This window comes from Nanorana parkeri, unplaced genomic scaffold (genome assembly GCF_000935625.1).
Source record: "Nanorana parkeri isolate BGI_ZX_2015 unplaced genomic scaffold, ASM93562v1 scaffold1712, whole genome shotgun sequence".
Classification (NCBI taxonomy): domain Eukaryota; kingdom Metazoa; phylum Chordata; class Amphibia; order Anura; family Dicroglossidae; genus Nanorana; species Nanorana parkeri.
This window is the reverse complement of record NW_017307980.1, coordinates 110,880-125,512: the sequence shown is the minus strand read 5'-3', so window position 1 is coordinate 125,512 and position 14,633 is coordinate 110,880. Positions and strand designations below refer to the sequence as shown.

The 14,633-nt window shown below is 38.9% G+C and overlaps 1 protein-coding gene across 1 annotated transcript; it reads right to left on the bottom strand.

Moving 5' to 3' along the window:
• Positions 1–4,438: 4,438 nt before the first annotated feature.
• LOC108799386 (potassium voltage-gated channel subfamily A member 2) lies at positions 4,439–6,232 on the bottom strand. Its single transcript, XM_018571251.1, has one exon. It carries the CDS (start codon positions 6,169–6,171, stop codon positions 4,672–4,674), a length of 1,500 nt encoding a protein of 499 aa, XP_018426753.1. The 5' UTR covers positions 6,172–6,232; the 3' UTR covers positions 4,439–4,671.
• Positions 6,233–14,633: the final 8,401 nt, after the last annotated feature.

Genomic DNA, 14,633 nt, shown 5'->3' with positions numbered 1-14,633 from the left:
ATGGTGCCTGAGTGGATTGGGGTGCTATTCAAAATTAATAGCACTGCACTGTTTCACACAGTACAATGCGTTGCAGTAACAGGACATTTTTCCACATATGACTACAACACCAAAGTGTGAATAGGCCCTGAAGAGTTGTATGTCATTTAGGATTCATTCATACCTTTTTATATGCTAAAAAACTAAAAAAAAAAAAACATACCTGACCCATTTATCATCAACACAATGTATATAAACAGCACTGGTGAAAGCTGCCTTATGTAGAAAAAAACATGCCCACAGTTGCAAATTTTCATACTTGGTACCTTATATTAAAAAATATTCCAGACAAACATAAGAAAATGGTGATGTTAGATACACAACCTTGAAAGCACATTGAACATTGCAGCAAACATAATGGAAATATTTAGGGTAGCATCTACTGGAAATATCCCCTTTCTCAAAAGCCATTCCATATGTTGTCATTTTACAAAAATAAGACAAAATGTATATTAAAAAAAGGATAACTTGCAGTGGTTGCCAAAATAAATTTCCCATTAAAAGCGGTGTGATTCTCTTTTGCTACAGCTAGGAGAGGCCTTTTTTCTGTATAGATTGTAGTTCTGGCAAGTGTCAGATGAGCCTGACATAAAGGTGGCACCCATTGCCAAGCACACTGACAATCAGGCTCAACATGAGTCAAGTAAATGGTTGGGCTAATGCATCAATTTGTCAAATTTGTTAAGCTGGCCATATGTAGGCCAGTACACCACCTGGCATAAGCACAAACATAATTAATGGTATAAATGTCCAGTTAAACAAAGTAAAAAAAACATAAGCATAATTAATGGGATACATATCCAGTATTTCAAAAGAAAAAAGAGAAAGGCTGGTCATCAGTGGGACAACATTTGAATGTGCAAAATAAAATAAAAAACTGAGCACTTTCTTATCATAAGACTGATGCATTGATGGCAAACTATGAAAAAATGCTGCACTGGATTAGGATTTCATCCGGCATGGTGCAAAGTGTATGTCATTAAAAAGCCCAAAGTCAGAAAAGCTACGGTATATATGTAATTGGCCAGACAGTTTCAAAGGAAATAGATTAGAAGTGACCTCTTCATATAAGAAATCCAATGTGACATGGAAATCACAGAAACTTGATAGAAATAAAGCATTGTTTTATATTGTAATTTAAGACTAGTTGAAGAGTGTACAAATATTTTTTTCTATCACATTTATGGCTCTGTCATTATGCCAGTTATTTTTAGTTATTCCAGTTATAGATCTCATTACATTGATGTATGCAATAATATTCATAGATACAGTTTATCCAAGCCAATTACATCTAGAATGAAAGCTATATAGTGGGGGACAAAAATTTCAGCACACAGCTGACATCCTGCCCAGTCATCCCATATAATATAAATATCTCTGACTGCCACTTCTAAGACTCAGTTGGCTTAAACTGGGTGCTTGCACAGAACAATAGGCAAATATTTAATTTTTTTTTGTACAGAACTGGGAACTTACACTTTTTATTTTATAAATATTTCATATTAATTACGTAAAATTTTTGTTTAGGTTTATGTGGTTTTTTTTTCCATGTGTTGCTCAGAACTGCAGATGAAAAGGAATATGACATTAACGTATGTATCTATAAAAAGTAAAAAAATGAATGTGGAAAGACAGTAGATTTAAAAAAAAAGCCCTATAAGAAAGTGACCCTATAAGCTTTCATTGTTCAAGGCGATTTCTTTGATGTATACCATAAGTATACTTTTCAGTTATATGATAATCTGAAGCAATGTAGCTTTTTACGTACCTGTTAACTACATCACTTCTGTAATGTATACATTTTCCAAGCACGGCACTGTCAAATCAAATGAGGCTCTGGGACTAATCTCTACACAATACTAGAGGCAACATTTGCATATATCTAAAAAATGGTAAAGCTTTGCAGTTTTTTTCTCCTTTTTGGAGGTTCATAGCTGCCAATGGATTGTGCTAAACCAAATCTTTCTTTTTTATGTTTATACACAATGTTTTATCGGCTTGTAGTTACAAAATGAGCCAATTAGTTTATCTTAAACAGTAACCCATTGTCTGTGTAGATTATATTTGTTATCACACTGTGCTTATTATATGCAAAATACAAACATCAATATTGATAGTAATATCTATTGCTACCAGAATTATTTATCCGAATAAATGTATTGATCCTAATGCACCATTAGATACTGTAACTATTGGTATGTAGTTGCATGTGACTGTTATATAAATATATACATGAACATACAAGCATGCATGAATAGATACAGATACTCATGTATCTCTCATACATATATAATTATATTATTCTAATCAGCTGATATCTCTTTGCAAAGGTAATACAGTTCTGACCATATTTCAAACTGAAAATAAAATCATAAAAATCACCCATTTGTCTCTGCTATAATATGTATGCATAGCACATTTTGTTTTGCCATAGAACAACTTTAAGGAGGTGTTAAAACATTGTTGGCCTATTTTTTGGAATATGAGTGCATTTGTGTGTTTGTCAATGTCCTCAGAAACTCATCCACACATATACACATATGTATGCACATTTAAATAAAGACATATACAGCTATATACAAAAACTACTATACATTGTGCAATGCTTAGGCTGCCATATACATCTCTGGCCAATCAGATCACATGTCAATGGCGGCCATTTTTTTTGTAATATTTAACATACTTCCTTTTGTCTTTTATTCGGACAGTTTTACTTTACTAATCTTTAATCATTATTACGCACTATATTTGTGCAACACATATTTTTTCAAGCATAAGTTTCCCTGAAATGTATGTACAATCCTTGGTGCAAGCATAATTAACCTATGGTACCTTTTACATTATAAAATGTACAATCATTTTGTCCCTTTTTCCTGATTTCACTCTATTATTCCTATAAGGAAATTATCAAGATAATGTAATTCAAGAATAAATACCATAAACACTAACACAGCTACACAGATAGCTGGATTTCATGTGTGTGTGTGTGTGTGTGCGTATGTGTGGGTATGTGCATTGATATAAATACTTAGATAGATAGTGTGTGCATGCAATTTTTGGCCATGCATTAATCTTATTTCACAGTTATGTTTTAAAAATGGAATGTAGGCAAGAGTATTATAGTGTGGCAGGATATTAGAATTATTAACATGACACCTTTAACACTAGAGGATGCCTGTAACACTTTAATCTGCAATGTATACCTCTCAAATGACCTGATCTGATCCAGTAACAAAGTGTTAAATCAGGGGCTATCCACCAGTCTGAGATATACAGGTCTAGAGTAGAAAAATATTAAGGCAGATATTATCCACTTTACAGACAGAGCACTGCTGTCAGACCAGATTGTTAGGTAAAGAACAACATGAGCATGCAGTTATTTTAAATACAGTTTGAAAAGGTATTGTGTTACCCTCATTAAACCATGGCCTTATTGCAGTCACATCTAAGTGGTTAACAACAGGCTTTTTATCTATTAAAAATAGATTGGTCACATATAACCTTTGAACCCTGTGCAGCATGTTGCCCCTGTGCAGAATGTTCCTTTTAAGCATTTACAGATCCGTGGTTTAACCCCACCCCTGTTCTTGACATCTAACCTTGATCAATAATGAAGTGATACCCATTGTAGCTAAGAAGCAGTGGACCATGGTGCTTATATTTCCATTCTATTAAGGATGGCTTCAATGGCTATATATATTCAATGTCTGCAGCTCACAATACACATTAAATTCCTTTTAATGATGTATCAAACATTGCAGCACAGACACGCTACAGTGGCAGCTAAACAGCTCTCTAAATTCTTTAAAAAATAAAACCCAAGTATCTGTAGCTTTGATATACAAATAACAGAATCCTAACACAAAAATATATGTTCCTCATTAAAATATGGAAGGCCTTTTTTTAAAAACAGCTATTTAATTCTTAAAGCATGAAATGTTGGGCTGTACATATGTGCATTGATCTTTTAAGTGCAATTGAACTTCATTATAAGATATGCAGGGGCATACCCGACAGAATAAGATTCAATTTTAATACTACTTTGCAAAACACGTTCTAGTTACGGTAATATTGTATCTGTGATTTAATTGCAAGGTATATTTCTTTGGAAACCTCCATTTACATGAATGACTCCTTTCTCAAAGCTATTATTACTTGGGTCAAGAAACCTTTCTGGTAGTAAAGCCTCTAGCTGCTGCAGAACCTCTTTTGAAGAGTTATCATCAATAATGTCCTTTATGAAACTAAATCTAATTATTTGGACACAAAGCACAACATTGATGTAAAACCTATGTCAACCCAAGAGGTTGCACAGCTTGGTATTTTCAGTGTTACAAACTATCTAGGGTGATGGGCCTAATGGCAAATAAGGTCATCTGATTGTTTTGTACTTATTCCATTTTAATTCCTATACCCTCTGCTCAGAAATGCTACCACATTTCTCTGCCCTATCAGTGTTATCAACAGATGCTCCGTGAGGTTGAATTTAGTTGCAGATGCAATAAAACATCACTTGTACAACTATTGCTTTCCATGCAGAATTGACACATCTAGAAAAATATTACCTAGCAGATTATTGCATTACACAAACTCTGCAACTGCCCCCATACAATCTTGCAAGGAGCAGGTCAGTCAAACGTCAGTCAGCATTTTGGTTATATTTACATAGTTTGTATTTCCTAAGGTGCAGTTGGCAGTTTTTAAGTTCTTGTCCCTAAAATCTTCATTACTATGATTAACTCCTTCTTGAATCTCCATGTAATCAGATTTACTGAGCGTGGAGGCACTTCTACTTTTTTGAAGGTCAGGGGAAGATGGGATCTTTGGACAGCTGGTTACTTGCAAATATTGTGCTTGCTCCTCACCCTCTGTCTCTCTGTGATAGAAATAATTGAAGTTGGAGACTATGACAGGAACTGGTAAGGCAATGGTTAACACGCCTGCAATTGCACAGAGAGATCCTACTATTTTGCCACCTATTGTTGTAGGGACCATGTCTCCATATCCTACTGTTGTCATGGAAACCACGGCCCACCAGAAGGCATCTGGGATACTGTGAAACTGAGATTCTTTCTCATCAGCTTCTGCAAAATACACAGCACTGGAGAAAAGAATAACACCAATGAAGAGGAAAAATATAAGAAGGCCTAGTTCCCTCATGCTAGCTTTGAGTGTCTGACCCAAAATCTGAAGACCCTTTGAATGTCTGGAAAGTTTGAAGATTCTAAATACTCGAACCAGTCGTATTACCCTAAGAATTGCTAAAGACATTGCTTGCTGACCCTGCTGCGCATCTTCTGTCTTTTCAGCCAGTTCTGTGCCCAGTGTTATAAAGTAAGGAATTATAGCCACAATGTCAATGATGTTCATGATGTTAGTAAAAAACCCAGCTTTGCTTGGGCAGGCAAAAAAACGAACCAAAAACTCAAATGAGAACCATATGATACAAAGTGTTTCAACAATAAAGAAAGGGTCTGTGAAGGTGTTCGATTGTTGGTATCGAATTGTACTGTTGGAGTATGGGTAATATTCTACAGGCCTCATAGACATATCCTCATTTTCATCTCTAAAAACAGGCAGTGTTTCAAGGCAAAAACTCACAATCGAGATTAATATCACCATAACTGATATAATTGCAATAATCCTGGCTGGTCCAGAACTTTCTGGATATTCAAACAGCAGCCAGACCTGCTTCTGGTATTCATTGTCTGGCAAAGGGCGTTCCTCTTCTTTTATAAATCCTTCATCTTCCCTAAAGATCTCCATGGCTTCCTCACCAAGTTCATAGAAACGTATTTCCTCTGAGAAGATATCCAAGGGCACGTTTACAGGTCTCCTTAACCTGCCTCCAGACTGGTAATAGTACAAGATGGCATCAAAACTTGGTCTGTTCCTGTCAAAAAAATATTCATTTCTTAAGGGATCAAAATATCTCATCCTCTTTTTAGGATCTCCCAACATTGTTTCAGGAAACTGAGATAAAGTTTTTAACTGAGTTTCAAACCGGAGTCCTGAAATGTTAATAACAACTCTTTCACAACATTCATGATCGGGTTCAGGGTCATAACTGTCTTGAGGGTGACCTGGCAAAGCTGAAGCTTCATCTGTGGGATCTCCAGTGGCAACTGTCATAGTTATGGGCCAAATACGTGCACAGCCTGTTTCTCCTGGTTGGCTGCTGGAAAGTGATCGCAATGAAACACTGTAGAACTATGTGCACTCAGAACAGGAAATATTTTCTGGAAATGAGAGGCATATAACCTCTCACCTATAAAAGAGGAGAAAATAATTAGAATATTGGTCATATCTTTTCATACCAACAGACCTGAGATGTTGCTAAATTTGCAGGAAACTATCAGCATGGAGAAGGTTAAGATTCAGAAATGTTCCATGGATCAATGCACCCTGGGGAGTTGTATAGATTAAAGGTATGCATCCTGTGTTTCAGAAGAAAACTATGCAGTGTTTTAGGGATGTTAATTTTGTTCAATGGCAGTGAAATAACATGAGATCCCTTGAGCATCACAAGAAATATCCATTACAAGGACATATAAGTAATGTCAAGAATGCTTCCTGTATGCAGCACTTTATTTGGGTAGTGTTCACTGTTCTCTTACAAACATAGCATCAAGTTCTTCAGTCATGTAATAAGGTCAATATATAGTCAAAAATAAAACCAATCCACATGGTATATCAATTAAAGAATGTTGAAATTACTCCTTACAATATGGAATCTTCCTATAGAGGGCAAAATCAAATGAAATAACACCATATGATCCAGTAATTAATTTCTGCAATCAGAAATCTCATCAAACAATCAGACATTTCAAAACCGAGAAAATAGTTAAGGTTTAGGATGATCCTTTTTTAACAGGTGCATTTTGGTTGTGGCTCAAACAACAGGAAACATGCGGCAAATGCCTGAAAATCTGCATCTGAGACCAAACATGCAACATGCTGATTAGAGCATAATGCTTCAATGCGATCATCAAATTATGTCAGCATTTTCAGTGTCATTGGGAACCTGTATGAAAGCAATGAAACAAGACATTACCTTGAGAAACAATCCTCCAGGTTTCTTAGTAACCAGGCGATGTAGACTTTGCCCTCTGGAGAATACAATGAAGAAAAACAGATTTTCTGGCATCCTATAAATTTGTTTGTCCTAAGAATCCAAAATATGAAATCAGCTGATGCAAATATGGGGGATTCCTGGGTAAAAGGAGCTCATTCTTCTTGAAGTGAAAGGACAACATTGGTCTGGCAGGTTCCCTTGCTTGAAATCCTCGGTTAAAGCATATAATGTGATAAATGGAAGATGCTAAGCTCAGCAAAAAAAAAAGAAAAAAAAAAGTCTGGTGCCCTCAGGAGGAGTGACGTTGCCTGGTGGTAAGAAATAAAAAAACAGGAGCTAGGTAAAGCTGGTACATCATGAAACATCTGCAGAGACCCAGTTTACAGATGCAGTAGTCACACAGCCTTCCCCCTTGTCAGCCTGCGTTATGATGCTTCGCTATTCTGCACTGCAACAAAACAAGAGGCAGTATTCACAGCACATCCCACGTTTCAGGGAGAGCTGAACATAGGAAACCTAGGAATTTACAGAGCATATAGCATCTCAGAGAGCAGGCTCATAGAAACAGCACACCCTGGCTACATATGTGTCTGCATATGGACTGAATGTGTGAATAAAAACTGCACCGCTGATTCATCATTCTTTAGCTAGATTACAATAACTGCTATGTTATTGACCAGGGGACTATAAACCACCCCTAGACAAACAATTCAGAGTACGAATAATGGCCCTCAGGTGTTGCACAGAGCCATAAGAAATTGACCCCTTTCATGTGTATATATATAAAAAAAAAAAGGCAACAATGCAGCATTAAGTGTTCACTGTGTATCCTTTAACCCTTTCTGTTCTAGAATTTTTTAAAAACCCAATGGTTATTATAGATAAATGCATATAAACTGCAGTGTGCTTGTATAATGCCCTTCATCAGTCGTCATAAGTAATCTGTGTAGTACATGAAGCCATATGAATATTACATGTGGGCATCACCAGAGCATTTTCCATTATAAAAGGGGAAAGCACACTATAGTTGTGTCTCTATGAAGCATCCCGATGCAGGGGCAATGCTTGCCATCTATCTAATCAGTCAAAGTTCTCGGAGGATGCTGTGGATCACCACTCCTTACGGCAATAAAACAGGCTTTTTGTCTCCTGCCCAGGTCACACAGCACACAGAGCTCACCCAGAAGACAAATGAAATGTGTATTCAAGTGTATTCTGCATAACAAATGAGCTGCCTGGGTACTGAGCCTTGAATCAATTGGATAGGTTTACTGACAGCAGACAGCAAGCTGACATTTGATCTATTGCAAAAAAACAATCTTAGCAAATCTAATACTCTGCCTACTGTGCGTCTACAAAACACCCCCACTTTAAAATGTGTCTTTGGGTGTAACACCCCATTTAGCATGCCGCAGATAGTGCATAATGTGCATTTAATCTATGTATAGATCATTGGTATCATAACAGGAGACTCTTTGCTGACGTTGGAATGGGGAGATCCCAAGTTCATCCCCCTTTTCTCTACCATTTCACTGCTGGGGCTGCCAGTCTATGCCCTGATCTGACACATAATGAGAGCGCGCAACTGATTTTTCTTAGACAATGCAGGCTTTTGGCACTTGAAGGGTTAAAGTAAATCCCTCTAGTCCTCTACCTACAGCAGCCACACTGCTATTTCTTCACAGCAACAGGGATTACAGAATTAGTCTAGGGACAGGTGGGGCTCTGCATGATTTCTTTACAGTTTATGTTCAGAAATAGTCACTGCCTTTTATCCGGAAGCTACAGGAGCCTAGATGTGGGTTATAGTAATGGATGACACAATGGGGTATTGTCTCTCTATTCAGAGGTCACCCCGGCAGTCCATTTTCCTATCCATTGCCTCCCTTCCCTCAACATCAGAGAGATAGTACATTCCTTACAGTCTTTTGCACAGGCTGGAATTCCCCTATTAAGTATAGGCTACAGATTCTATTAATGAGCTATGTTCTTTTGTTACAATAAACCGCTAAATTAGGAATTTACAGACCAAAATCTCAAATCTGCCTTGTTACTCCCTGTATGTAGTTAAAATAAGGCAAATATTTTCTTAAAAATAATTGCAATAAATAATGCAAAAGCAGTATATTCCTTGTCTGTGTGTGATGACATATCAGTATTCCATGGTTGCAGGTCTCCCTTTCCAGTTATACCGGGAAAAAAAGCTTTACTGTCTTTGATCCAAATAAAAAAAATTAAAAAAAAGCTTACCTTTAACGGCCCTTCAAATTACTAAGGGCGGTGTCTTTTAAAACTGAACACATGTAATCACGGTTTATTTTGTTGACGTCTCGTTGCTGCAAGTAGTAAAGACTTTACACAATAACCAGCTACACAAAAACGATCCTTGTAGACATAATTTGGCTACTTCTATGGAAGTGGCCTTAATTGATGTCTCATCACAGCAGCATGCACAGTGTTGATGATAATGAGCCACATTGCAGGCAGTTGGCATCCGATATTACACATGCTATTTACAAATTCTCTCTCATAGACTAGAACAGGTCACAATCTGCATGCAGTGAGGTTATTGCCAGGTTTGATTTACCCTTTTCATTGGAAATCTGAAGCATCCATTTACCCAGTTTGTGGTAAACCTTTACTTAATGGGGGAAAGGCAGAAGCTTACAATTGGTTCTGCAGTAAGGCATGCAGTGCATACATAAAGACTTCACTGCACTGTAGTATCTCTTCCCTACCTGCCAGCATTTTGACTAAATGAAAGCAACTTTCATATCAATATATGTAGTCTCAAGCTTTCTACACTGGAAAGTAATGTAATGTTGCTTTGTTAGCATACATTTTATGCTACATTGCCCCAGGAAATCCTCAATCAACAAAAAAGTTGTTATGAAACATCTTAGAATTGTACGATAAAAGGATCCCAAATATAAGCACCTATAGCATGTGTATGTATGTGCACGGGGGGGGGGCTTTAAACTTTTTTTTTTGCATTTTTTTATTTTTCTTATATGTTACTTTAATTTGTAAACACTTTTTTTACACTAGCCCTATTGCTATCACATAGGGGGCTAACATGGCTCCTATGTAATAGCAGATAGGGTGTGACAGGTCCTCTTTATGGAGACATCAGACCCCTAATGTCACCTAGAGACCCCAATGAAGCTGAGGAAGCAGAGATCTACTTCTCCAGCTTCTTCTCCTGGCTCTAAGAGCCGGAGAATGTAAATAGTGACACCGGAAGTGATTTAATACATATCACTTCCGTGTCTAGTGATCGGAGGAGAGATCAGCTGGAAGCCGCTGAGTCTCTCTCCAATCTTTGCGGGGAGACCCGCCAAGCCGGTCCCAGGCGCCGCACGGGGATAGCGGTGCCCGGGAAACCGACAGCGGCCCCAGCGGGGGGAGCCGCACTAACCACTTCTGTGGGCTGCCGTCTATAGACGTATTGCGGCCCGGAAGTGGTTAAAGTGTATGTTGTATTTTAAGCTTTAAATACAGAGAGAAAGAGCTAGAACCTCGACAGGTGTTGGAATTTTTCAACTTTTCTTCTGCCTTTAGGGCCCCTTTCACTCGGGCGCCTGTCAGTTCCCATCAGCAGGAGGTCTGTGCACAGACCCCCTGCGGATCAGAGCAGTTTGGAATGTATGGAGGAAAAAAATGAACTTACCAGACCCATGTTAGGAGCATGGGGAGTCAGGCGTAAACAGACATGTGCTCAAGGCCACTTTAAGGCAGGTGGATCTGAACAGGAGCCCCTAACTCCAGTCAGGTCTGTAAAACCAAACTGGTGGACCTAATAGTGACAGATCAGAGGGTAATCTGATGTAAATAGACACATGTCCATTTACATCCAAATTCCCATACTCCTAACATGGGTCCAGTAAGTTCAACTTTTTCCTCCAACAAAAGATGGAATCAAAAACTGGGTAGACACAGATGTCACAACAGCTGCTCCAATCAGCAAGGGACCTGTGCATTGCTAGTGTTTTGGAACTAAAGGCACCCAAGATTGTTTGCCATGGAAGAGAAGAGAGAATGCCACCTGCCCAAGCACTTGTGTTATCAGTTTAAAGCGTTTTACTGGGTTATGTTAGCATATGAAGTGCCTACTGACTAATTCCTATACTAAGGGATACATGATATTATTTATAAAACAAGGATGGTATGGGTATGGTTTAAAGTTATAAAGCTAAATACATAAAGTTAAATACATTTACAGTCATTGTAATGGTTTGCAGCTCCTCTTGAAGTTCAGTTTAAGCTGTTGCGATCCATTTAACAGCATATAAAAAGAATGCAACTTAAGCACATTAAGAAAACAAGGATAAATGACTGTGGAAAAGCAACCTTGCTGTTAGATCAATAACCCAACACCTTTAAAAGCTAGGAAACCATTACCAGTGTTAGAACAATTGCCATGGAGGTCCGGGAAACTGGAATGGTGAAGGGCAGTACATAATTTCTCCTCTCAGTGCCTGCGATAATAATTTCAGTGAAGGTGTTGCCTGCAGCTAATATGTGCTCACGTCAACCACGTATAGACTCCATAAGTGCTTTAATAAAACAGCAGGCAGTATATTCAGTGCACAAATGACCAATTAATTAATTATGAATGTTACAAAAGAAGTCAATTTCCTCCCTGCCAATGTAAGTTTGGAGGTGCACTGCCAACAATTTGATTCTGACTTTTTATAGTTGTAAAAGCGACGTTGTCAGCATATTAAAGAAAAATTCATGAATTTGTGTTCAGGCAATTTTAGGTTACATTTTATTTGATTTTCACAAAGAAACAAAATATGTTTTAGAATTGCAGATAGGTACTGACATTTTCCTCCTGTCTATGTCCTTTTCCGCCTACCTCAGTACAGACATTCAGTAACATCAATGGGTGGAAGAAATAATAAATTACATTCCATTGACAGCTACCCTCTAAGACTCAGGGAGGCTGATGGAGCTTGTCGTTTTTCCATTCACAGATCCTGTCAATGTTTCATGTTACAGCCTAAATATGGGTATAACATGAAACATAGTCAGACAAGTAAAAAGCCTTTAAATGGAAGATTTGCTATCTGGGAATAGGGTAACTAATGCTTTTTTAGTTAGCATGTCTGGAGCACTGGCATGCATGCATATTAAAATAGACTTTTTGTAATCTGTGACTCTCAAGATCTTTTGAGACAAAAATTACATGCGCCATTGACCAAAAAAGGGCAACTAAAAGACAGCTCATTCCAATACCTAATGCTAGTGAAAGCCCAGACCACTGATTGGAGTGGCACCAGCACAACAGATTGGAAAGGTAATTTATTGCGACTTTCTGCTTCTAGTCATGTGACAAATACATAACATGACAGGAGTCTTCCTAACTATGTTGTGATGGTGCTCCTCTGATCAGAGATCTAAACAAGTCTGAAGTATCACATAGAATAGTTAAGTTGTTGGCTTATCCCAGAAAAACATTATACAAAATGCAGAATAATATGAAGCTACATAAATTCATACTATGTGCTGCTCTGGGGTGCCGGCCTGATGTCTCCAGCAGAGGGTCTCAGCAGTGCTGTGGAGGGTCTCAGGAGGGCTGTGCTTTGTCTCAGGAGGGCTGTGGATTGTCTCAGGGGGGCTGTGCAGGGTTTTAGAAGGGCTGTGTGGGGGCTCAGGAGGGATGTGTGGGGGCTCAGGAGGGCTGTGTGGGGTCTCTGAAGGGCTGTGTGGGTCTCAGGAGAGCTGTAAATAGGCGGCGTGGATCATAGGAAGGCTGATGTCTCCAGCAGAGTGTCTCCAGAGGGCTGTAGTGGATCTCAGAAGGGCTGTGGAGGATCTAAGGAAGGCTGTGCAGGGTCTCAGGAGTAGGGAAGGGCTCGATGTTCGAGTTGAGCAAGAGTTCGACTCGAACATCGGCAGTTTGTGTGTTCTGTCAGGTCAGATGCAAGACTTTTCCCAATCAGGGCACAGTACTCTGCAAGAGCCATGATGACTTTGCCCAATCATGGCTCACCTGTCAGATGACGAACAACTGTAAACAGTTGGTGCGGAGCTAGCAAGCTGTCACACCTAGCTCTGCCCAATTGTTCATATTTTGCCGGCATCTGTCAGAATGCCATTCTGCGGCAGGAATTTGTCGCAAATGAACAGGTCGCAGGCGTCGGGTTTTTAAAAATGATTTCTATTTATGTTTTCTTAGGTTTTTTTTCCGGCGAGTTGTTGTCATTGTGGACAACGCTGGACGTCATGATTGACCCTGGATTACCTCGATGGATCCATTTTTCACAAAATTGTCTTTTTTTTTTTTAATTAAAGGATTTTTCAAAATTCTGGCCTCTTTTTTAAAACTTGAATTTAACCCTTTAATGAATGGATAGGAGTACCCCTTACTCATCCACAAGGGGGGGGCGCATCTGGGGAGACCCTGGAAAATGGGCTCGCTTGCCCCCCCAGGTCTGTGCTCGGATCAAGGGCCTGGTATGGAATATCCCCCCCCCCCCCCATGCCTTTTTTTCCCCATTTTTGGGGGTAGGGTTCCTCTTTAAAATTCCTACCAGTTCTGGTATGACTTTTTGGGGGAACCCCACCCTTTTAAAAAAAAAATAGGTCCCCCTCCTAACTTTCCTACCAGACCTAAAGGGTCTGGTATTGTTTGGGAGGCGGGCCGCACGCTTTTTTTCTTATTTTTAAATGTCATTTTTTTGCTGCAGCAGGTTCTATACATTGTGCAAATGTGCAAGTTTACAGGCATTTTAAGGGGACCCTGCAGGCACGATATGTAAAGGAAATTTTCATTTATATTGTTTCACTTTAAGCAATGTTAAAATGGTATTTCTTAAAAGTTTTTTTGTCATTGATACATGTCCCGCAGGGCAGTACCCCATACCCTTTTTATGTATGTTATATACCGTATTCGCCGGCGTATAAGTCGACTGGGCATATAAAACGACCCCCCTAACACCACTCCACTCGCTACCAGATCCACTTACTTGGCATAAAATCAGCCCCCCATTACACCTAGGGTGGATGTGCAACGGTTCCACAAATGAATCAGTGTAATACATGCGCTATGTCTGTGTTATATTTTATTGTTTACTGTCTGTTGGATTCTTTGTATTCTCTGTTGAATATTGTAATGTATTCGTACTTACCCATATCATACAGGACTTTTAGTCGCTGAAACTGTTATAACTCTACGATTAAGCCTGCATTGTATGCTTATATTATTGCAAATTTCTTCAATAAAAAATGACATGCTTTAAAAAAAAAAAAACGACCCCCTAAATTTTCTGTTAAAACATATGTTTTGGGCTATACTCGTCTTTTAAGACGAGTAAAGCCCAAAATAATGTTTAAATACACCCACTAACCTTCTTGGCGGTATTCCCGAGTGTGGCTTGGAGGTTAATTTTCAGTACCATTAGCGCGGATTACAGCGTAGCGTCTCTTACCTTGTCCACGATCCCCGCTGTGTCCTCAGTCTTCGGGGATCCATCCCTTGCGAGCGTCCGCGGCGCAGGGGGGCAGAACCGGC